Source organism: Convolutriloba macropyga, chromosome 2 (genome assembly GCF_964194025.1).
Source record: "Convolutriloba macropyga chromosome 2, txConMacr16.3, whole genome shotgun sequence".
NCBI classification, from domain to species: Eukaryota; Metazoa; Xenacoelomorpha; order Acoela; family Convolutidae; genus Convolutriloba; species Convolutriloba macropyga.
The window spans coordinates 34,882,576-34,908,160 of NC_134469.1; the positions used below are offsets into that span (position 1 = coordinate 34,882,576).

The following is a 25,585-nucleotide window of genomic DNA, read 5'->3' on the forward strand; positions in this document are numbered from 1 at the left end:
GGAAGCCATTTAAAAAATTCGATAAAAAACGAAAAACAATGAAAATCAATCACATATTGCCGCATGTAAAAAACAATACCAGCAATTTGAAAATTAATGACAAATCGCTAAATTTCCGAATGTAAACAAAAAAAAACACTAGCGAAAAAAACACCTATAATACTGTGAACGTTTCACGCCGAAAAACCACTGGCTTTCTTTGCTCCACTTCCTGTTTCGGCGTGACCAAAATCATCACTTCAATTTGACTTCAAATTTTTTTTGTGAAATAAGATCAAGTTAATACAAATCTTTGTTATCAAACTTTGATTCGGAATCAGAAGTTTTTGCTCATTAAAAGTTCAAATACCGAAGTGTTTATTTTGTTGAAGAATTCTTGATTCTTCTCAATCACTCTCTATAACATCATTCTTGTTCTCCTTAAATTTCGGAATTCTCTTTTCAGATTTCATTGAACTCTTGAAAATTATTTATGTTCTCCCCAAATACTTACAAAAACGCAGGTCCCCTCTCATTGGGTGAAACCTCTAAAATGACTCCACTCTTCTTGTAGTTCAAAATGACTGCTCAAAATAGAAATTCCTCAAAAATATTGCAAAAGTCGGGGTTACGGGACTCGTGCAAGCAACATTGTAGCCGATCCTCGTACAATCACAACGGAAACCGACTGAGTCAATCTATCGAAAGCGATAGCTTGTCCTTGCGACTGATAATTCCTGCTGTCAGCTATCAGAGCTATGCGTTTTAACGTTTTCTTGAGAGTAACTGACAGAACCCCCAATGACTCAACAGCGAGAGGAACAAACAAAATTCCTTGCCCAGAGCAACTGTTTTCGTGTTGTGCATACTTTTGCTCTTCGGCTGCTTCAATCGCGTAACTAAACTTCTCTGCCGCATGAGTTGTATTGTTTGGTTGCAGTGGAGAAGTTACGGTGACGTCTAGAACAGCTGGACGACCTGAGGGCAGAAATATATCGCCAGAAGAACTGTTTTCAGCAATAAGGTTCCGTTTTTCGATGACTGGAGACAAGTTAGCTGCTGAGCCAGCTGATGCAATACGGTCACGAACCCTGTCGTGCCGTGAAATTGCATCCCCTCTTCCGTGACAGATGACGACCTTGTCACCGAAAACGTCAAGGATCCCAGACCTGCAGTAAGGGCATTTTCTTTCATCTTCATAAACTGCAATCCCTAGTCTGTATTTGACACTAATTTGAAATTCACTGGGACTGAGATGGAGACCTAAGGCTGGAACTGGAGGTGTCGCAAGCCATGCGCCGGATTGAGGCAAACAGAGTGATTGCAGTCTTGCTTTCTCCCTGTTTGGCGACTGATTTCTTAGCAGCTCAGAAAACTTTTCTGTATCTACAGCTTCTTGAATTTTTTTTCTGTGTGTGGCAAGTCAAGTTGAAAGGTTCAAGGTTTGCATAGAGTTCTTTAAAAACTGTACTATCTGAAGCGCGCTGGTTTGTACTTTTCTGAACCAAGTCATCAGAAGCTAACACTGAGCCTACATATGCGGCCCTATATTGCTCTTGCGATTGTCGCACTCCGAGGCCAGAAATGTTTATCGGCAAGGTTGACTGATCCCATGCATTGTCACAGGTGACAGTACCTATTATTTGATCTAACGCATCCCGTTGACTGGAATAGAAGACTTTTAAAACATCGATCAGATCTCTTGTTGGCGTGTTAGTGCGTAGAGAGTAGACTAACTTTGGTGTCCCTAAGCAGTAACGAAGTATGCCGAGAGCACAATGAGGATCATCCAGATAACTCAAATTCTCCAAGAGCGACACAACCTTTTGAACACGTTTCCGCAAGCAAGAAGAAACAAATTCGGGTGATCCGACAGCGACACCCAGTACTTCAAAACCATTGCCCGTATTTCTTGTGACTTCTCGATCAACTGAGGGTAGATCTACGATTGACCAGAGTTCGCACTTGTCTTTCCTCAAATGCAGTCCCCTTTTTGGACCTTCACTGGCTCAGATATCGAGCGTTGTTCGGATTTGATCTTCGGAGCCTGCAACGAAACCATCGTCCAAATACCAAGTGTGCTGGGTAAGGTTTGGAACCGCGTCTCTTATCTTTTCTATAACAGGCCATAACGTCAACGAAAAGAGAAGTGGTCCCAGGGGATCTCCTTGTTGAACACCCGATTCACTTTGAAGACTGGTGTTGTTATACAGTAGTGGAACATGCTGAGAGTAGCAAAAATTTGTGAAGGCTGCAATACCTGGTATGAAATCGCATGCTGCTTGCAGTGAGTGTGAACGCTTAACCGAATTAAAGGCATTTCGGAAATCAATCTGAAGCACTCCTTACTTAGAGTCAGCGTTGAGGATCTTTTCGTAAGTGATTTTCGCAGAGTGGATGATTACTTCCGCACCTCCGCTGACTCCAACCCCTAGCTGAATGGAATCGAACAACTCAATTGCTTCCGATTTCGCTTCTTTCACTAAACATTTAGCAATAAGGCGCCTCAGGATTTCACTGACAGCTATTGGGCGTACTCCTCCTTTCTTTTTGGATAGAGCGGTGAGCGATGCGCTGCAGAGGGCTTTTGAAGTCTCAAATGAAGGGAATTTACCCCTGCTTCGAGTATTTACAAAACTTGTTATTGCTTTAAGGGCGGATTCAGAGTGGTCGAGAGCAGTACACTCTACTGCGTGCAAAAGATGCTCTGGATACATCTTGGAAGGACCAGCTGCAGTGTACTGGCTGAAAGTTTTCAATTGTTTAAAAACTATGTTTTCGCTAAATTGATACGCACTTGATGCAACACTATCCTTTTGGAGCAAGGTTGGAGGCGCTTCTTTGAGATGTAGCTCTTTTAGTGCTTTCAGAGTAGATCTGCTATTAGGCGCAAGTCCCTCAGATGATAGGATTCTTGAGGCGCGACCAAACTGACCCTGCAAACAGACTCTTAGCTCTGGTGGCTAATTCTTCTATTCCATTTGTGAAATCTCCTAGCTTGTTTCATTGACAAAGCTTCTGTCCAGAGGTTTTCATATTCACCCGCATTCCATTGATCGATGCGATCGGAGAGCCGCTGATCCTGATTTCGTTTATGCTTTTACCTCCTCGATTGCTCGCGCGCACGATGCACTTCGAAACTGAAAACAATTTCTGCCAATTTAGTTCCTCATCTGGTGTTTTGGCACAATCATCCAGGATGCTGGTCATCAGTTGTGACCACTTAGTTCTAAATTTGACCTGAACGAAACGACATGTTGGAACATGAGAACTTACTATTGTATGTAAACAGGGCAGTTTTTTGTTCTCGTTCTGTATTGTTTGTTCAACATTTTCAAAGAAATTATCACAAAGCTGGTTTTGTCACAAGACGCCAGGAGTAGGTCAATTTTATCCGAAATTTCTTTTGTTATTTTATTGCGATTCTTCAAATTGTGTTTGTGCTTCGAATAGGCCCAAATTGATTTCGCATTGAACCACGAGTCGTGCTCTGAGCCCCAACCGCTATATCTAATTTTGGTTTCATGCCCCGAGTTTTCTAACACTTGCACCTTATAGAGTTTATTGACAGTGTCGGGGATGAAAAGTATGGTTTCTGGTGTTGTGTGGAATTGCTCTTTTACGCTCAGGTCTTGAAAGTTTTGCGTCAAACCAGTATGTGCATCACTGCTGGGATCAGAGTCATCAATGATGTCACGTGAGCTTGCATTATCTTGAGACTGGAATTGCAGACGAACACTATCGTTCACAACAGTTTTTCTTAATTTGTAATTCATTTTTTCCATGTTCGAAACTTCTTATATCATCCGGGGGGATTGCAAATCGTAAAAACAAGTGCTTTCCCGAACCGAAGGTTCTTTTTTCGATAGCTAGACTTTTGATCGTGTTGTTGTCAACCACTACTTTTTTGATGTCTCGCCTAGGATTTTTAGGAGAAAAATTTCTCTGAAGTGCCCTCCCCGTTGTGGCTATTTCTATTGCAATACTCGACTGTTTTTTTGAAATGTCACAGAATCCGCTGGCGCCTAATAGCATCTATCTGTAGGAGCTACCGGCGGTACGACGTTGGAGGGGGGGGGGGGGGGTGATCAAGAACAATCTCACCGGGGTTTGAAGCTCGGTCTTGAACTCTTGAGGAAAGTTGTTCCAATTTTAAACGAATTCAAATTCAACGCACGTGCCATTCAAAATCATGAAAATTTGTGTGAAAAAGACAACACCCCAAAACAGTTCAAATTCTTTGAATTGTAAAAAACCAAGAGAAGGCCAATAATATCCCCACCTATCGCTTTGTAGCTATCAAAAATGACATCGTTCAAATGACTTTTCAATATCATAACAGATTGCATTAAATATCACACCCTACAAAGCAAGCAAAAGGTGTTTACCAATGGCTAATTGGAACCATTTTTTTTCTCGACGTCAAGCCAAGTCTCATTCTTAAAAAAAGTAATTAGCCCTAGACAATTTCATCATCTCATCACAACCCGTAAAATCCATTGACTTTAAGAATCGTTGACCAATTATTTCAAGCTAAGTGAAAATTAAATATAGCTACCGGTTCACAGCTTTAAAAATTGTGGGTTCTAAGTAAGGGAAGAATCAGTTATTCCTTCGCAAATCTCCATAGAAAGTTATTGAAATACTTTGAAATATATTTGTGGTATGAAATAACTAACCAATTGGCATAGTATCAGCTCGCTTGTAGACTGAAGACACTAGATGCAAAAGCATCCACTCGGCAATTATCTCATCGCCTTCGAAAACATCTCTTAGAGCAGATAGGAGCAGAGGGCGACTCTCAGACACCAGTAGACACATTTTCTCAATTGCATTAACAGCTGTCAAAGAGTTGGTCTCTATATTGTCAATGGCTGCTGCCACCACAGGGCGCACAAATACAGAGTGAAAAATGAGTTTGCTGTTACCGTCTTCTCTTTTATCACTGTCGTCTAAAAAGCCAAAAAAATAAATACACCAGCCAGACTGCCGGAAAATAGCCGCTATTGATTCCCATAACACCGATTGGGATTGACGGAACAGAAAAACAACGATAAAAATTGATTGTTTTAGAAAAAAATACATTTTGAAAGTGGGAACTATTTTCATTGGATTTTGTAGTTATGCATACTACTGTTTCTTGATTAGAGCATACAGGGGGCTAGAATCAATGCCAAAACGCGATGCTAACAAGTTAGAGATTTTAACTAAGACCAAATTTTATAACAGACTTTATTGATAACAGATTTTATAAGAACAAAGTTCAAGTAGCAAGCATCTAAAATTGGGCTTCACGGGTTTATCCTCTTTCTATTTTGATTTAAATACAGTACAGGCTCAGGATCGCGGTTTATGATCAAGAAAGAAAATGTCCTTATTGTAAGTCAGGTACATTGGACACGTTTGGTGACCATGCAGTCGCCTGCCATGGAAGGGGAGATGCGATTTCAAGGCACGATAGAATTCGCGATCGTATAGCTTCTGCCTGTTCAGCAGCTAACTTGTCTCCAGTAATTGAAAAACGCAATCTCATTGCGGAAAACAACTCACGCCCAGGAGACGTCTATCTGCCTTGTTGGAAATCTGGCCAATCTGCTGCTCTAGACATAACCGTGACTTCCTCTCTGCAACCGAACATTATTTCTCATGCGGCAGAGAAGTCAGGCTATGCAATTGAAGCTGCTGAAGATCGAAAATATGCTCAGTATGAAAATAGTTGTGCTCAACAAGGAAATATGTTCGTCCCGCTGGCAATTGAAGTTTTGGGCGGTCTGTCGAGGACTCTGAAGAAGGCCTTACTGCGCATGTCGTTGTTAGCTGATAGCAGAAATTATCAGTCGGTGGGACAATCCATTGCCTTCGACAGAGCAGTTCAGTCACTTTCTGTTGTCATCATAAGAGGATCAGCTAATATGCTGTTGTCTCGAGCTCCGTAGTTGAACGCAGCAATTAGTTGAACTGTGTGATAATCAGCGACCCGATTGTGTGGGACGCAATGTGAAGATAACTTTTCCTAGACGTCTGTGTTGAGCTGAATCAATCTCTTGATGAATTAGAAACAAGCCAGAATTCTTATTGTACTCACCCAATGAGAGGGGAGTAATTTCGTAAGCAATGTAATACAACAGGAGGATACTTGAGCGCAGTTCATTAACGCGAGGAAATAAAAAAACGAGAGTTAAAAGGCTGAAGGAGAGAGGAAGAAATGTCAGAGATCGGAGAAAACCTTAAGATTGGCAATAAGAAAAAATCAGCAAACATTTAAATTTTAGATCAATATAAACCAAGATTATTTGATAATGGAGACCACGCAGATTTAATTAAAATATGTCGATAAAAAAAAATTGATTTCTCTGATTTCTATATTTCGCTACTGATTCTGTTTACTCGCTGAGCAACTGCTTTTTAAAATCACTTTGAGCAGAGAACCAAGAAAGAAACTAGCCTAGAGAGGTCAAGAAGATTCCATGCAAAATGTTGAAAAAGCTGAACTAAGGTAAAGCGGATTTTTTGTTCGAAAAAGGTAAAGCGAAGTAAAAAACATAACAGGACCAGTCTTAAAATAAAATTCAAAAAATTGAACAAGCTGAAGACAACAACACCTTACAAAAAACAACCCTGATAATAAGATCAAATACCAAGAAAGTCGAAGGAAAGTAAAGAATACTACAAAAATCTGATTGGATTTATTATGTCCAACAACATCAAAAGACCCGTAAAAAACGTGAGCTTGACAAACTCTGTCAAAAAACACTGAGAAAAAGTAATAGGATAACAAACATTTTGCGAAAACCTTTTTTACGATGTCACTGAAAACAAGTGGCATCAAATTGGCCGAAACACTTAATAAAAACTTGTGATTCCTTAGCATCAATCGCAATATCCATAGATCGAAGGCATACGTCAACTTCAACGAAAACAAATGGGTAACGTAACAGAAGTAGCAACAAACGTACGCAACGATAAAAATTTCCAAAAAAAATTATTGAAAAAATTTACGTCAGCTTCAATAAAATTATTGGCGATAAACTGCGCAACCTGAAATGAATTTAATTGTGCCCAAGCAGAGAGCAGAAAACAATCATTAATCACAGAACAGAAAACAATTACAAAAACGCGAAAAATCCAATCGCAAAAATCGATATTTTTTTAAAACAAGTCAGTTTCAAAAATTGTTCTTATTCACTGTGCGGTTTTAGTTAGATTCTAAAGCTATACTTAGTTCAGCTTCTAAACTGACGGGTATAACGCTTAAAACTAATATCAGCTAGAAATCTTTCTGATGAACTTTGATAACCTAATGCACGATGACTTAATGACCGGGCTTTGTCGGATTATAGTAGCAAAGGAAAGTGACTAGAACCTCAACGGGGGGACGGACAATTTTTGCAATGCACATCTACAACGGGGTGGGACACTTTATAGGTTGCAAAAATTGTCCCCCTCCTTTTTTGACCAAAAATGGAAAACTTTTCGGTTGATTTTAACTTTGTTCAATTTGTTTACAAGCTTGAACCAGTTTTTGTTACGACTAACTGTTTGCTGCGGGGTCTGTTTGCTGCGGGGTCTGTTTGCTGCGGGGTCTGTTTGTTTGTTTAGAACAGTGATATAAATTAAGCACTGCTACTGCTAGCATTGCGATTACATGTTTTGTGTATGACAAAAGTATTCAGATCCAGTTTTTCATATTTGAGAATTTACCGCTAATGGGCGTCGACACTTGCAAAAATTTTTGAAAAATGGGGTCAAAATTTTTTTTTTGTGTTTTTTGGTTTGAATCAATGCAAATAGTTGTGAAACACGTTTTGTGAGTGATAAAAGTGGTCAGAAAAGATTTTATTGGAAATCGAATTTTTGTCCTAAAGGAGGACAAGAACTTATAAAATTTTTTGAGAAATAGGGTCCAAAATCTTTTGATTTTTTGTCTCTATTAGATGTGATACGGTGTTAATCATGTTTTGTGCATCAACCACACCCCAACCAACACGCCCAACCCACCAACACCCGACCACACCCCAACCAACACGCCCAACCCACCAACACCCAACCACACCCCAACCAACACTCCAAACCCACGAACACACACGTCCAACCCACCAACACACATGCCCAGCCAACACACACAAACACCCAACCAAGCTTCAACCCACACGCCAAACCCATCACTGCATATCAAGCAAAATAATTGTATATTACATAGCCACAATAATGACCTAAAAATTATTCTTTATGCAAATTTTGTGCATAAGCACTGTCATATTCTAGATTATATGAAAGTACATATGCACAAAAATATGCAAAAAGCCAAGAGGAGTAACATGAACGAACCAACCTTGCAGGTGGAGATAAATTGCTTCCTTGATAACTGAAAGATATGAATATATAAACTTTTATATATCACGCTCAATCTTGTTCATCAGTTTGTGTGTTTCGCAAATAAACGTGAACACATCAGTGCTCTAATTTTTGTTTTTAAATGGCAGAGCCAATGAAGTTAAAATATTTCAGAATCTTTATGCAGATTTTGTGCGTATGCACTTTCATATACCAAATAATAACTGCAAGTTTGCACCCCATACCCTTCCTCATGAAAAATGAATAAAGCGAAGAATTGGTTTTCAATTAGTGTCAATACATAACGAGCATAAGTCAAAATTAGAGTAATTCTTTGTTATTGTGTTTGCTAAACCTTGAGTATTTCAACGAGTTTGTATATGTTTGTCTTCCGTTATTCGTTTCCTGAGCCACTTTTGCAATTTTAGTGATTCTCTACTGTGATGATCGTAATTTTTCTGTGACAAAACCATTTCTTGTCTTGGTGTTTTTGAATACTCGGTAGCAAAATTTACTTCGAGGATGCTCGGATTTGTTTCGTTTTCGTAAGCCGCATTTCAACCTTTTTGATTTGGTTTATCGACCAACCGCTACCATGTGATGAAAAATTGTTCAACGCTATTATCATTTGCTCGGTCATTCCAGAGAAACATTCGTTATTTAATCCAGGAAACTCGACCCTTTGCGCTTTCGAATTTGCAAAGATTGTTATATGTTCAACTGCAGCTTGTGAAGTTTCTTCATCCACTGGTTTTGTAAGCTCTACAGTTGCACAGAATTGAACTTTTTGTGGTTGAGTTTGGGTGTTCAATTGAATGACATTGTCAATTTCGTTTTGTTTACCGCGCATGAAGCTGAGCAAACCAATATCATTATTGTCCACCGAAATGTCATATATTTTAAGAACACCACCAAAAGCCTTCTCAGTGGCAAAAATTTCACCTGATGTGTCAATTTTTGCGTCCGAGTTCCATATTGGTAAGCCATGAACTTTATTCATGTGTTGCACATAGGAAGAGTCACCAACAAAAAGTTTATTGCAATAAAGAAAATATCGGGGTCTGAATGAGAGATGCTTTTCTCTCATGTGATTTTCCATTTCAATAACCCCACTTCTTTCATAACCACATTCATGGCATACAAAGGAATTATTTTCTTTGTACTGTTTATGGACTGTTTGTTTGTGACGTCTGAGACTAAGCTTGTCCGAAAGTTTTTTGTTGCAAATAGTACAAGTTTCGGTACTCATTGATATTCCTTAGTTTCAAAATTAAATTGAGTTGTGATATAAAAAAACATCCGCTAGTGCCGTCAGTCGTTTTGAGTCGTGTTTGGTCAGTAAAATGCGCAGGACATTAAAACAACGTTTAATATGTTAGAGTAAAAGTTTCTAAATTTATGTTTTAAAGCAAGCCGAAATTGAGGGAAATAAAACAAACTAATACGAGTGAATACGCAAAAGGCAAATGCAAAATTGTGTATAGCACAATTTACAATTTCCTGTTGAGTCATTCTTTTGGAAAATGGTTTTGTTTACAATTTGTTTATTGACTCAGTTTTCTTTGCTCTACATACACAACGAAACTAAAATTGTTGCTAAGACTCTTATGTCAATAATAAAACGGTTCTCATGTTTGCCAAATTATTGTTAATTAGACAAGAGATAAAGCGATAAGTTTTAGCGTTTGTTTAATCAAAACAGTATTTCCGCTATTTGAAAACCTTATTGTTAAAGAAAATAGAATCTTATTGATAAATTATTGATTGCCAGATTAAAAGAATTTCCAACAAAAGTCAAATCAAATGTTTACTTGAAACAATTTGTGTTGGCTAGCAAAGTTATCGTGATGTGTATTTTAAAAGGTTTGCTGTCATCGCTTTCTCGTAATTGGTTAAAGATCATGTTCGAACTTGATCAATGAAAAGCATACATGAGAAATAATTAATTTTAAAGCGATACAAAATTAAAACAACATTAAAACAACAGAATGTAGAGCAAGTAACATTTTTTTATAGGCGAGACAGTTTGATTACCTTCTTTGATGGAGCATAACAATTGCTTAGAGGTGGAGTCTCTTCTCAGAAAAATTGTTCGACAGTAAGGGAAGCTGCTTTTCAGGCGTTTTCTTCGAATCTTGATCCGGTTGCGCTTATCCGAGAGCGTTAGATGACAGATTTTACAATCGACAATATTCATTTTCGTTAGTTCAAACTTAAACGTTTGTGGAACAAGGAAAGAAAACTAGCCAAAGGCTAAAATTTTGGGACAATGCCTGACTTTTCAAAAGATTTGAATCAGAAGCTAAAGAAAATAGTTGTCGTGTGTTTGTAAAGTTAAGGCAAAAAGCAAATGACAAAATCGAGTATTGGGTTGTCACACATTTTCACAACTCTCTAACCCAATCAGAGTGCGCGTATTGTTTATTTACTTTTGCAACTGAAAGCTACTGCTCGGCAAACGTTTTGTTTACATTTGCAACTGAAAGCTACTTCTGAGCAAACAGTGGGCCTCTAGTCTCGCAGACCGTTGTGCCAATAACAGAGATTCAACTGTTTACCTGCTTTCCTGCTTTTTGTTTGCTCAGTGCAGGTAGGTCAGTCTGCGGGGTTATTTGTTTACCCCAGTTTTGTTTTATCACTAGTATCGCGTACTAGTATCTGCTGAAAATTGTTTACTGATTTTTTGTCATTATATGAAAATACCCAAGCTTCAGCTGGTTTTAATTCTACCCTTTTTACTTTTGTTTATTTGTTTAATACAATCTTTCATCCACTTGTTTGTTCAATGTCTGAATTTTTCTGCAACGCTTAATTCCTCCTTCCAAACATCCATGCTATGTTTGATGCTGATATGAATCATTAGTGAAAATTAAATTAAGAACTAGTTTAAAGAAGTAAACACGAAGTTCATACGTTGAAACACAGTAATCAGCCAAAAATAAAAAGTACAATATATACAATGAGTTTGACGAAAGTTTGTTTTGTTTAGAGCCGAGATAACTTGATCACCTTCTTGACTGGAGCGTAACACTGATTTAACGGAGGAGTTTCCTCGACGCTAACGTCATCCGAAAAGTTATTGGAAAGTAAAGGGAGACTTTTTTCCGGAGTTTTCATGTCACTAGGCGATTGAGATTGATCGAAACTCCAAAAATCTGATATCTGCTCAACTTCTAGCTGTCCTAGTTGATTTTCCCAAATTTCAATGCACTCATGATCGTAGTCTGCAAAAAGTTTTCTTGTTCGCTTTGTCAATTTTTTGACATCCTGCTTTTTTGTTTGAATGGGAGTAATAGATTCATAATAACGATGAGCATATGGAGACTCTTCTTGTCTTGGTGATCTTTCTGGCGTTTTTGTAAGATGAAATAAATCGTTTTGTTTTGTGTATTCAAGTATTGGTTCAATGTAATTAACTGGAACAAAGCTGTTTTTTGTGTGCCATAATTGAGTCTTGTCATCAAAGCTTTCTTCAGAAGGACAATATTTTTGAAGTTGTGACACATTCGTACAGGGTTCTAGTACCTCGCTCACTTGTTTTTGCAATTTCTAAATATTCAGCAGCCATATTGCAGGTGATGGATAAACAATTGAGATGTTTTTACTGATTTTCCGGATTTAAGCGGTAACAAAGCAAACAGTTTTCTTTCGAAGGAAAGTTTTATAAAGACTTAACAGCAGAGTCTAAAACCAATTCTGAGAACAAGAGAAATGAAAACTTGATTTTATATGGTATGGAACTGAATGGAAAAGCAGGATGAAAGCAAATTCTAGAAGAAGGTTAAGTAACAAAAGACTTGCAGTAATGTAATAAGGAGCCAAAGAACTAAAGAATTTTCACAAAACTTATATTGAACAACAAGAGAGAACAATGGCGGAAAGATTGAAAAAATTGTTGCAGACCGATTTGTTTATTTGACTTAATCATTTCATCATTATTCCGTCATGTCTATAAATAGAATTATGTCATATTGACCTAAGTTGAATTGGGGTGCTCTCGGGAAATATAAATAGACTCGAGGAGGCGAGCTAATTTATCCATTGCTAATGAAAATTTGTCAGTTTTTAGATTTAAAGGTCGGGACTTGTAAAACTGTTTTCCGCTATGGCCTTTATAATGCTTGGCCCGGCGATGTTGCATTAGTGAATGGAAATTTTTAAATTGCCTTGGACAATTGTGACATTGAATGGGTCTTGATTCAGCAGGGTATATTTTTTCCGATCTTTTGAATTTCATATTTCGTATAAACGTCATAGCTGATATAGAGGAGTATAAATTTGTTTACACGCTAGGGTGGGTGGGTTTGTTTGCTCAGCTGTTATCTTGTCTAGACATGTTGGCGTGGGGTTTGAAATTGTTTACATTCCAATAAACAGTAACTTATTAGTCATTCATCATTTCAGATTACTTTGATACAGTTTGTCTCAATATATGCAACATTATGGGTAATGTTTTGTCGAAGGATGCTGAGTACAGTGACTTTGATTTGGATCTCTCGCTCAATAAAAAACGACTTGTTAGGGCTGCTGTTAAGAATTATCATACCACTGGCACCTGTTTATCCTTGAAAATGTTCAAACGTGATAGTGAACAGGTCGACTGGGATTTCAATCAAAAAATTACACTTTCGGCGCCAGAGTTTCGGTTGATATGTCAGAACATAGAAAAACTAGAACAAATGCTTGATCAACCAGTTGGCTTGATCGACTCACTTCTAAAACCGGATTCAACTGATGACTCGAAGCGTCCAGCAAAACGGGCTGGCAAAACACCGACTCAGCGCCAAAAGAAGATACCAAAAACATCTGTAATAGTCAATGAGGAATCGGAATAATTTATATTAAACCTTTTGCTTCCTGTCATTGTTTATGCATTCATAGTTAGTTCATTAGCTTTTTCTTTTTTGTTCGTTATGGTTGAGGCAATGTATGAGAACAGTCCCGAATATTTCAAGAAATTTCAAAAACGTTTCAAGTACAATATTTGTGAGACGGAACCAAAACTTGAACACACAACAATTGAAAATTATGCATATGGTTATCATTCATCTGCAACAGTTATCGAAGGTTGTACATTTGGCTCCAATCATTATCATGTTATGTATGAATTTGGTTCGCAGGATGATAATTTATTCGATTCTCTTTATGTACCTGCGGTGATACCGTGTCTCGTTAACTGTTTCAAATTACTGATTCAGCCTTTGCAAAAAGACTTTGTTGATCGCAGTGCAATAATTTCACGACTACATGTTGCTGTTGAGTACCTTTCAAAATCAACTTCTTCTTCAGTTACCAAGAACCAGAAACAACTTCCAGCACCTTTGAGTGAGGCAACAGCGAAATCTATTAGTACTTTTACGGCCAACAAACGTTCTTCTACAGTCCCTGATGTAACTATAAAACGATTTTGCCAGCTTATGCTAGGTGAACACTCCTCAACTCTTTATCAGATAATGGATATTCTGCTTAGTGGCCATGGGAGTTTTGTGCGAGAATCCTCAAACTCTTTCATAACCTTTCAATTTTGTAAAAATTGATATTCAAAAAGTGTTGTTTTTTGAAATTTAAATTAAATTTTACTTCATATGTTTTACAAAAGCTAGCAACTCTAATTCATTTACATCAGGTATAAATGGAAATTTCTCACTATAAAAATAATGAACAATGTATATGCAAAATAAACCACAAAGCTGGGAGTCTGAGGATTGCAATGGAGACTGAATGTCTCTTCTATGTTCCATGATATCCATCATTATCTCCAAGTCTTCACACTGTTGTAAACGGTTGAAAATATCCTTGTAGGTAGTCAATGGTAGAGCCAATGGATCCGCAAAATATATTATTGGGTATGCAGATCGTTTAGCTAGCACTACCCAGTGGGTTCCAATAGAGTTGGATCGTGAAGCATTAACAATAATAAATGTGTTGGTCTGCAAGTTCAGAGGATAATTATCAGCAGCATAAACCCCTCTGAATTTGAATTTGAGGTGTTTACACTTTTCCACTTGAAGATGAATTTGATCTTCGTCCATTAGTATGTGATCATGGGAAGAGCGTTTTTAGATGCGTTTCTTGCAGAGTCAATGTAGATCGTAGAGGCTTTTTCCCTAAGAAAAAATATTTCAACGTTATGAGCTAACGCTGCATCGAACTTGAGTTCGACAGACAATGATGAATTTGTGAGCTCTGGATGAATGAAGTCATGAGTTGCCTCTTGAGTGCTGGTCAGTTCAAATACCATTATATAATGGTTTGCAAATTCACTCAGAGGTATTCCATGGCCATTTTCTACATAAGCTAATGCACTCATTGAATTGTAGTACCTCTTGTTGTCAGTTGTTGACATTGGAGTTCCAGCCGTTGCAAAACCATTTCGATAAATGGTTATCTCTCTTAAACCAAATTTTTGATAATGGAATGGATTAGCGGTGTTCGTACCGATGAATGCTGTACCAACGCATAATGCAACAATGACTTCTGATTGGCTCTTTAGTGAAAATATCCTCATGTTTCCAGCTTTGTTGGCCTGTTGTAGCCAAAAATGTTTTGGTAATTACTTCATTGTATCGGTAAATTGCCGGAGTATTCAATAATGTCTTCTCAATTGCACCTACAACATTATCTGATACCGTCATTTTCCTGACAAATAAATTAGCCTAATCTATTTTAACCTTGTAGTGTTTCGCGGGGTCCTCACTATTGACGGCAAAGTCATCTTAAGATCTTCTCATTGAAATGCGTAAGGTAACTCCACTAACCAAATGTTTCTCACATGAAAAGAAATCAACCGCCAACTTTCCATATAACGTTATGCGTGCGGATTGTCGCACTGTTCTTTTTCTTATATCTGATATTGCTGTTGGAATAGTGCCCGGGTTTTCCTCATACTCGTAACCCTGACATTTTAGCCAGGTTTTCTTTGCGTCTGTACCGTGAGAGAATTCAGTTTCTATGAAACTTTTGTGTGCATAGTGTCCATTAGCTGTTGAAATTTTGATACCATTCGCAGAAACAGTACAGTCGGCGAAAAGTGAATGAAGGATATTATTAGCAAAATATGGAAGATCACTGGCATTAGCATCACCAGCTGTGTAGCGCAAATCCGTTCCATCTGTTTGAAGTATTCGACACTTGATCTCCAGGTAAATTTTTTGCAAGTCAATAAAATTGTTGCGATCACCAACAACTTCAACTCCAATGATGATCCTGAGGGCGAATAAAGTGGTCCTGTTTTTTGCTCGAATGATTGATCAAATGTTACCAGCAAAGGTGGTTTTTCAAATAAGTCTAGAGAACTGTGAGTAGCTTCAGATGGTATTACAATATTAGTTCGCATTTTTCACTCGCGAGAAAAAATCCAGACGACTCCTTTTTGGACGGGGTTTTTGAGAAATGATTCTTCTGGTTGAGATTTTTCGTTTTTGGTTTGAGCGAGGTCTCGTGTATTGTCGTCTTTTTCGTCTAATTATTTTACGACCTGATGCAATACGTGATTGAAGTGATCCACCTATTTGTTTGCGAACTGTTTTGGCTACTGTACTTTTCAGTGCTTGTTTTGCTGACTTTCTTTTGGTTGCAACTTCTACTAACTCTGGTGCTCCCTGAACCAATAAATCACGACCAATCTTTTTCGCTGCGGGCCAGAGAAATTTGCGTGCTAATGGCAGAGCAACTCTTCCAATACCTGCAGCAAGCGCTCCAAAACCACTGCCTCTTTGTCTGTAGTGTCCGGAAAAATGCGGCATTGATTGAGATGCTTGATTGCTGTAGTATGTCTCCATATCAAATAATTTTTTGAAATTTTAAACTGACTATAACTTTTCCGGTTCCAGTAAAAGGAATTAGTTTTCCAGTTTCGTTTCTCAACTCTACCTGGATGTTCTGAATATTGTTTGATAATATTGGCTTGTAATCCAAATTTGTGTAAGACTTATGGTGTATGGGTGTCACTGTGTTTATGCTACCGTTTCTCAAACGTCTTTCAGACTCAATGATTTTTATTACCGGAGCTCTCACATCACCAACGTTTTGATGTTCAATTATATCAATGTATACAAATATTAGCTGTGATCCGCAAGTGATATCAACTGGAAAATCTCCAACATGTCTGTTCAAAGTGTTGCCTGCTTTTTCTGACTTGTAACCAATGTGAATAAAACCAGGATTCGAAATATCTCTTAATCCTTTAAAACCAAGAATACTGGGGACTTCTTCATCTTCAAATGACAAACCTTCGTTAGGCCCAAATTTCAAAACTAACTTTTGCGTTACAGTGTCAAAATCATACTCAAAGTTTTTCAATTGAGCGATTCGAAAAATTTCTTCCAGAAGCTCTTCTGAACTGTTGTATATACCTTTGCGAATTCTTCGAAGTTGTCCAGTGCGGTTATGTGAAGCATCAAGTTCAGCGCCAGAACTGACGTTGCATATGTCAGTTCTGGCACTGAACTTGATGCTTCACATAACCGCACTGGACAACTTTTCGGCAACTATTTCGGCAAATATGCAACTATTTCGGCTGAGTTTATATTGTTGATGTTTGATGGAAATGATATTGAAGCAAGGGCAACTTGCCAATCTCCATCTAACTGTAATGGTTGGGCGAGTTGATTTCGAAACTTGGCCATAGTATTATTGGTAAAAATTCCCATTGATGCATTCGATATCAAATCAATAGTAAATTCTTTATTAATACTTATGTTTAGTCTTCGACAGGAAGGACGTTCACTTGGACTAATTCTGGTTCATAAAATATACCTTCAATTATAACGTTGTTTGCGTCTATATGGTTGCATGTTGGTGGACTAAGGGTGGCAACCTTGAATACTGTGAAGACTTCGTCTGTGTAATTTTGTTTATAACCTTTCCTAAATGTTTCGTCTGGCTTTGCAATCCGAACCAGGTCTCCTTCTTCGTATTTTGGCTTGTACTTTTTTGTGCTAATTGCTAGGGATATTAGAAACGGTTCATGTTTTTTAAAGTTTTATTAGGTGCAAGTTGGGTAACACGATTAACACGACTGTTTATAGTATTTACAAAATGGGGCAATTGCTTAATATAAGTCCAATTTTCCTCCAGGTATTTGTGAATAATGTTTTTGAGCGATCGAATATTCCTCTCAGCAAATGCCGACTTGGTTTCGTTTTCGGTTGTATATAAATGAATCTCCTTCTTTTCACAAAATTTTTTGAATTCACCTTTAAACTCGGATCCCTTGTCTGTCCAAACTCTTTCTGGTTTTTTCTGTTTGATCATTTTTTTGAACGCTTCAACAGCGTCTTTTGCATATAAAGCCTTCATTGGTTGCACTCTAAGGTATCGCGATAAAACATCAACAGCCACCAGTAAATATTTGATTCCGTTGTTGTGTTGGGCAATTTTATCCATATACGCCACATCGACAGACCAGATTTCGTTTATTCTGTATGCAACAGCTTTTAGTCTCGGAAAAGTTTTTCTGAATTGTCTGTATTTTGTGTATGGGGCTTTCGACTGAAGGTATTGAACCACTTTGGATCTTGGTAAACCATTGGCTTTCTTCAAATTAGCTATGCTACCAAAAGCTGCACTACCTTTTGTGTATAATTTGTTCAATTGTTTAACGTGAGAGGAAGTAATTTGTCCACGAGCTAGACGGTTGGATTTCGTCTTTTGCATCTTCAAAGCTTCCTTCATCGTTGCCAGAAGCTTTTGATTCTTCTGTTCTCGAGACTCCTGATTCTTCGTTTTCGGGTTCATCCTCAAACAACTAACTTTTCGTTTAGTGATAAGGCAAGAAATTTTTTTGCGTATGTATTACAAGTTAATTGTGAACTGATATCTAGAAAGGTCAGGACTTTGTAATATTCAAGTGAAAGCTTAGATGATGTTTGTTGTAGATCGTAAAGAAAATCTGCGACAAGAATTCCCGTGCTTGACTTATTAACCATTAGTCTTGATGTCTGATCAAGCGATAGAGATTCTGACTCTTCTATTTTTTCCAATATTATGCTCGCTTTTTCAAACTTTTTTCTGTCAAGGTGTTTAATATCTCTCAAAACTCGCTCCCTGATTTCAGTTGAAATTTTTGTATCAATTTTGTCATCTCTAGTCTCATTCAACTCATCTTTGACATTCTCCAAAATATTATTGGTCTACTGTTGCGTGTCTTGTTGCGTGGTAGGTGCTGGTGGAGACTTGCTTCTTTGCAACAGTGATATTTGTTTTGCTTTCTCTCGGACCATTTTATTGTTGAGAAGTTGAGCAATTTGAGGTTGTTCATTCGCATACATTTGACGAGGAATTAGCACAAACTCTTCAGTGTGCATTTTGCTCCAGAAAAGTAATACAAGGTAACGCAATCAGTTTAATTAGACGAATTCCAGAATCTGATCGAAAAATTTTGATTCTCTCACTTTTTTCAACTCGCCTGTCTGCAAGTTTACGTAGTGGTTTCTCGAATTTTTTTAATTCAACTTTATTGATTGGTACAACTCCAGAGAGTACGTTCATCACACAGTCACTCAAGAACCAAATGAAATCGCCCTGATGTAATATTTCTATTTGAGCCGTGTTCTCATTCCTCTTATTTGCCCATTGCTTGAGCATAAGCAAATGTTTCTTTTTCATTTGTAATTGTTGTAATGACTGCATCAGGGGACGAAATGTAAAAAATAGAAGGATTCGGTCCAATTAGTTGCGATGAAAAACGTAAACCCTGACTGGTTTTTGGGTCGAGATCAATCATCAAATGTCCAAAGGGCTCCGCAGTTGCTAGTTTGTATGCTTCTTTTATCAGTTGGAGACAATTCAACTGTTTTCCAAGATATTCAATTTGTTGAATGTCACGAAGCGACTTGAATAATATTATGTGTGCTGTATTCAGATCAATGGTTCTGGACCATTTGCTTTGATGGAACAAATTATGCTTGACGTATATAACATGTAATTTGCGATGACGTCCTGAGGTAGCTATTTTTACAAATTCTTTATCGTTGAAGATTTCTTCACATGAATCGTCATAATGTAGACAATGCGATAGATTTTTTGTTATATCAAAGCCTGAGTATTTTAGAAAATCAATCCCTGGTATAACTCGTTGCATATCTTTGAAAAGTGGTTGGAACTCTTTGTAAAAATAATAAATTTTTTCAAAGCGTGGATAAAAGGTCGAACCTTTTAGCATTCGAAATAAGAGTTATGTTTTACCACAACCACTTGGTCCTACAATAGACATGAATACCCTGTCATGTGTAAGAATAATTTTGTTCATAGTTTGGGATTAGGTAAAATGTAACCAACTAAACTCGATAAGAGAGCAATCCAAATTGATTTCTCTTCACAGCTTTCTGATAATAGAAAGAGCATAGATAAGCAAAGAATGATCATTAAGACAATGATACTAACTTGAACAAAAAATATTACTTCGGACCTTGGTACTGTTGAATTTGAACAACAACGCCATGGGGGCCTCTCTTTGTTGTTCACATCAAATACTAAATTACTGATACCGGCGTCAGCCTCGTCTCTTTGATTCATTGGAGAAAAAAAATCAATTGAAAAGTGAATTGAAACAAGAATGATAAAATTTTAATTTTTTGAATTATTCACTGGGCAACTGTTTCATGTACCAGAACTCAAATAAATTGAAACCTTTAATATGACTTTTTATCTCTAGTTTATAACAAACTGTTGATGAGTCATTTTCCTCGAACGATGGTTGATTGAAAACTTTTTCAACTTCGGGGTGCTCCAAGACATATAACCGCAACTCATTCGGCATCTCATTAAGTGATAGCTCACGTTCTGGTGGTGATTTTTTCAATCTAAATTGAGGAACTTTTTTGTCCGCCCATTGCTTCCAACGTGGGATTCGCTGCTCTTTGGGGGACTGCATAGGCTTCGGGTTTGTTTTGTTCATAGCCATAATTGAACTGATTCCGATGTTCTCGAGCTCTGTTTATTTTTTACGTACAGTTGGAAGTGATAGAAATTATCTATCACGGGCAGGAAAGCCCTAAAGCTGTCTAGCTCGTCGGGAGAAAGAGTAATGGTTGCAAAATAACGTTTTGCTGCTGCGCTATAAAGCGGGTTGTAACGCGGTTGTTGTGCTGTGTTTGGCTTATTGTTGAGATAGTTCGTTCGGTTCTGTTGATCACTTGAAAAATTATTCTGTATTGGAGAGGGATCCTGAACTCTGTTGAATATTACAATCGGCTGATCGTCAAGTGGAGTCAAGTAAGTGAATATCTTCAAGTTGTCTGACAGATAAGTAGTTAAGGTGGCCGTGTCTTCTCTGTGCATCACTTCGTGTCCACTGTGAAAATATTCTTGCTTTACGTTCCGCGCAGTGATTTGATAATTGATCGTTTGTTGAACGAAAGTTTGAATGATGATAACAGGAAGGAACTTGTTCTTCTGATATTATCTCTGAGATTCGGGGAAAATTTAGATCCTCCATATTATAAACAGTTTTTTGTAAAAGCTTACTGAGGAGGAGCTCACACTTTTCAATGCCTTTGGCAAAAAAATTTTTTCGTGTGAATCGGAAACTGAAACTCAGACAGATTGTTTTCAAATCACAGTAAGGTATATCACCTTCGTCCCAATCAAGACCGTGTAGGTTATTGGTCAGCCAAATAACAGTTTGTCTATCGTGTGTGGGTAAATCAGCGAATTTAAGCGGCGGTTTGAAAAATATTGTATCGTTGTAACTGGAACACAAACTGAGTTCTTTTATAACGAATCCAAGTGACTTGAGTTTGAAACCTTCGAGATCGAGGACAATAATATTTGTGGTTTTGCTGCCAAAATTTTCTAGCATTCCATTTCACGAAACAATTGTGAATGAAAAATTTTCACTGATAGAATGAATAATATTCCTGTCAGGTGTCCAAAAAGACAATTGTTTACTGGTGAGTAACGGAAAGCGTAAACATATCCAGGGCCTTTGTTTCGGCAATCTTTTATAAATTCAGCGGCGTCATGTAACGCAGCATGAAGTCGTAGCACTTTGCTCCGTTTCAATAAAGGATCTAGTCTTGAATTATCAATTCCAATGAAACCATCATAGGGTCTAAATTTAAGTGCTATTTCTCCGTCAACTTCTGGATCTAACAAAGAACAAGCAGCTACGAAATATAATTGTCGATAAGATATGTGTGTATAATTTATGTTACCTCTCAGTGATAAAACTTTCTCATGAATGAGCTTGATGTCTTTTGTTCCTATTGTGTTCATTATTCACTGTTTACTGAACGTGAGCGCTTAGAGTTTTTGTTTATAAATCTTTCAATTCTGATTGGTTGTCAACTTGAATAATAAATCAAGCACTCCGATTGGTCAATTTGTTTTGGAAAGTTTTGTGACCCTGAACATGTTTGGGCATGATCTGATGACTCTCCAATTAATATATCATTAATGATTTTATACATGTACTAACAGGTTAGTTGTTTTACTGTTGTTTTAACCAATTTATGTATGCATTTATGGACATAGGTGATTATGACCATAATTGTGTACATACTTAGGTAAAAACTTTGTTTTTCTTGAAATCTGTATGTATGTATGTATGTATGTATGTATGTATGTATGTATGTATATATATATATATATATATATATATATATGTATGTATGTATGTATTTATGTATGTATGTATGTATGTATGTATGTATGTATGTATGTATGTATATATGTATGTATGTATGTTTGTGTGTGTAATATATAAATATATATACATATATATACATATATATATATATATATATATATATATATATATATATATCAAAAAGTTTCCATTTATGGTCAAAAAACATGGTGGACAATTTTTGCAATCGATAAAATTTTTCGAAGTGTCCCACCCCGTTGTAGACGGGCGTTCCAAAAATTGCGTGTGGGTTGGGCATGTGTGTTGCGGGGTTGGACGTGTGTGTTCGTGGGTTGGGGGTGTTGGTTGGGGTGTGGTTGGGTGTTGGTGGGTTGGGCGTGTTGGTTGGGGTGTGGTCGGGTGTTGGTGGGTTGGGCGTGTTGGTTGGGGTGTGGTTGATGCACAAAACATGATTAACACCGTATCACATCTAATAGAGACAAAAAATCAAAAGATTTTGGACCCTATTTCTCAAAAAATTTTATAAGTTCTTGTCCTCCTATAGGACAAAAATTCGATTTCCAATAAAATCGTTTCTGACCACTTTTATCACTCACAAAACGTGTTTCACAACTATTCGCATTGATTCAAACCAAAAAACAAAAAAAATTTTGACCCCATTTTTCAAAAATTTTTACAAGTTTTTGTCCCCCCTATAGGGCAAAAATTTCAAATTTTGAAAAAAATTTTTTCCGACAACTTTTTTTTACTCAAAAAACATGTTTCACACAATTTCACATTGATTAAAGCCAAAAAAACGCAAAAAAATTTTTCGCCCCCATTTTTCAAAAATTTTTACAAGTTCTGATCTCCTATAGGGAAAAAACTTCAATTTTTTAAAATTTTTCCGGCAACTTTTTTTACTCAAAAAATATGTTTCACACAATTTCACATTGATTAAACCCGAAAAAACGCAAAAAAATTTTTCAACCCCTTTTTTCAAAAATTTTTACAAGTTCTGATCTCCTATAGGGCAAAAATTTCGAAATTTGAAAAATTTTTTCCGACAACTTTTTTTACTCAAAAAACATGTTGTAAAAATTTTAACGTTGATTAAAGCCGAAAAAACGCAAAAAAATTTTTCGACCCCTTTTTTCAAAAATTTTTACAAGTTCTGATCTCCTATAGGGCAAAAATTTCAAAATTTGAAAAATTTTTTCCGACAACTTTTTTAACTCAAAAAACATGTTTCACACATTTTTACATTGATTAAAGCCAAAAAAACGCAAAAATTTTTCAACCCCATTTTTCAAAATTTTTTGCAAGTGTCGACGCCCATTAGCGGTAAATTCTCAAATATGAAAAACTGGATCTGAATACTTTTATCATACAAAAAACATGTAATCGCAATGCTAGCAATAGCAGTGCTTAATTTATATCACTGTTCTAAACAAACGAACAGACCCCGCAGCAAACAGACCCCGCAGCAAACAGACCCCGCAGCAAACAATTAGTCGTAACAAAAACTGGGTCAAGCTTGTAAACAAATTGAACAAAGTTAAAATCAACCGAAAAGTTTTCCATTTTTGGTCAAAAAAGGAGGGGGACAATTTTTGCAACCTATAAAGTGTCCCACCCCGTTGTAGATGTGCATTGCAAAAATTGTCCGCCCCCCCCCCCCCCGTTGAGGTTCTAGTCACTTTCCTTTACTACTGATTATCCCGTTTCTTTTGATTTCGCTCTTTTGACATTGACTGTATTCACTACATTGCATAAATCAATGCGTGAAAGAATTTAGAATCAATTCAGTTGAAAGGGTGAGTGAGGTAAGCCAGAAGTCAAACGTGAAAATTGTGACCTATGTAAAACGAAAAACGTGATCAAAAGGTAAAGCGAAATCAAAAGAGCGCCTAAATAATAGCCGTTTGAGAGACTGACGGCGGCTATTAAAAATTAATCAATTTTGAAAGACCTCTAAAACTGCTAAACGAACTAATTTCAACCACACACAACTCCCCAAATGCAGTAGGAAATCAATGAGGTAAAAGAAACTGCTAAAAAATGCATAAGGCAAAGCAAAATCTTCAAAAAAAAACAGATGAAAATTGAATCTAACAGTAATTGAATATCTAGAAGTAATTGAATATTTACTTCAGATGGTCAAAAAAGTTTCCAAACACACTATTACTGATTTAGAAAATCGAGAGAAACAACTCTCTTTTGATTGACAAAACTGGAGCTTAAACTTAAAAAATGCTTCGAAAAAGCCGCACGTGATCAAAAAATTTTGCTCGCTTAGCAGAAATATTTTTCACAGCTACTTTTCTCGCTCGCTCGCTCTCTCTCTCTCTCTCTCTCTCTCTCTCAAAAAACGACATGAACAGAAAACCACTCTCTTTTCTCTCTGCTCTTCAATTCGCTCGGCTGTTTGACTTAAGCATTGACTTTTACGTCCTGTTTTAAATACACTCCAAAAAACATCAATCAAAACAAAAAAGACGCTCCACCAATACTCCACTTTGAGTCGTAAAAACAGACAGCATAACAATACAATCCAAATACTTTGGATTGTAAAAAAGACAGAACCAATACACCCCAAATTCTTTGGATTGTAAAAAATAAGATCGCCGCCATATAGCTACGCTAGAGCAATAATTAAGAAATCATTCATCGGCAGATTGCTTTGAAATGAACTCACCGGAAAAGTCGCAATCCATTAAATACTGCTCAGCACTCAACTTAGTTGCCAGCGGAACCGTTTCATATACTCCGTAAAACAAGTAGACATTGTTAATTGCCACTTCATTTTCATCTCCATAGAATTTGACCTCAACTCCCTTTTGTTTAACAAAAGCAACGATTCCGCTGCCATTTGCATCATCACCACACTTTCGAATCTTAGAAGCTTTTGAGTACTCTCCATCTTCAGCTGAGCTCCTGCATTTGAGTACAAAGTTAGGTATGAGTTCGTTCAGAACCCATTCATTTTCTGCGGGCACTGGAGTCACAATAAGCGACTGTCTGTCTGCGTATGTCACACTCTGCGGGTCCAGAACGCTGTGTTCCGCAAGGACAGTGTTGTCTTTCAAAAAAGCTGTAGCCCGTTTGCTAGATCCCTCCACTTCACTAGATCCATTACTCCCACTAGTTGCGTAACTCAACACAAACAACTCAGATTCTCCAATGTCTTGCACCATTCCTCTTACTACACATAGTCTATCATGATTTAAACTCTGTTGCATTTCGTCAGTTACAATACCAGGGTAGAGGTCTAATTGAGCATCTGATTTGGAGACATTACTTACAAACGCATCTGTGAATACTTTCAGAAGATCTTTAGGCTTCTCTACCTTCTCTAGTCTTCTCTCCTGCAAAGCAGCCACGTATGCAACTGGCGATTCAATCCACGCTTGTTCAGACTTCATTACTCTCAAAATTAATCTGAAACGCAAGCTATTTCTGATACACTCTGGATGACTCTTCGCTGCCTTCTCTTTTACACACCATTAACCACAAATCAAGCAATAGGAGAAAACTAAAAAGCGGTTTGATCAAACAACTCGTTCAAAAAATCGCTTCTTATTACTATCTGTACAATACTCTGCCAGCAAATTTTCTACATATCAGATGATCCAAATTCAATGTTCCGGTAATTCGAAAAAAACTAAAGCAGTCCTTACCCATGCCCAATGAAAAGATGTT

The 25,585-nt window shown here is 37.2% G+C and overlaps 2 protein-coding genes across 3 annotated transcripts in view; both read right to left on the reverse strand.

Moving 5' to 3' along the window:
• LOC142358620 (mini-chromosome maintenance complex-binding protein-like) overlaps positions 1–25,338 on the reverse strand; it is a 28,722-nt gene extending 3,384 nt beyond the window's left edge. The window contains exons 1-2 of the mRNA XM_075410070.1: positions 24,582–25,338; positions 4,659–4,931 (exon numbers count right to left, since the gene is read on the reverse strand). Coding sequence (XP_075266185.1) covers positions 4,659–4,931; positions 24,582–25,308 — 1,000 coding nt within the window. The 5' untranslated portion in view covers positions 25,309–25,338. The remainder of the gene's footprint in view (positions 1–4,658; positions 4,932–24,581) is intronic.
• The window catches only part of LOC142358622 (glycerol-3-phosphate dehydrogenase 1-like protein), a 457,482-nt gene that overhangs the window by 418,599 nt on the left and 13,298 nt on the right, over positions 1–25,585 (reverse strand). The gene's annotated exons all lie outside the window — the stretch shown is intronic.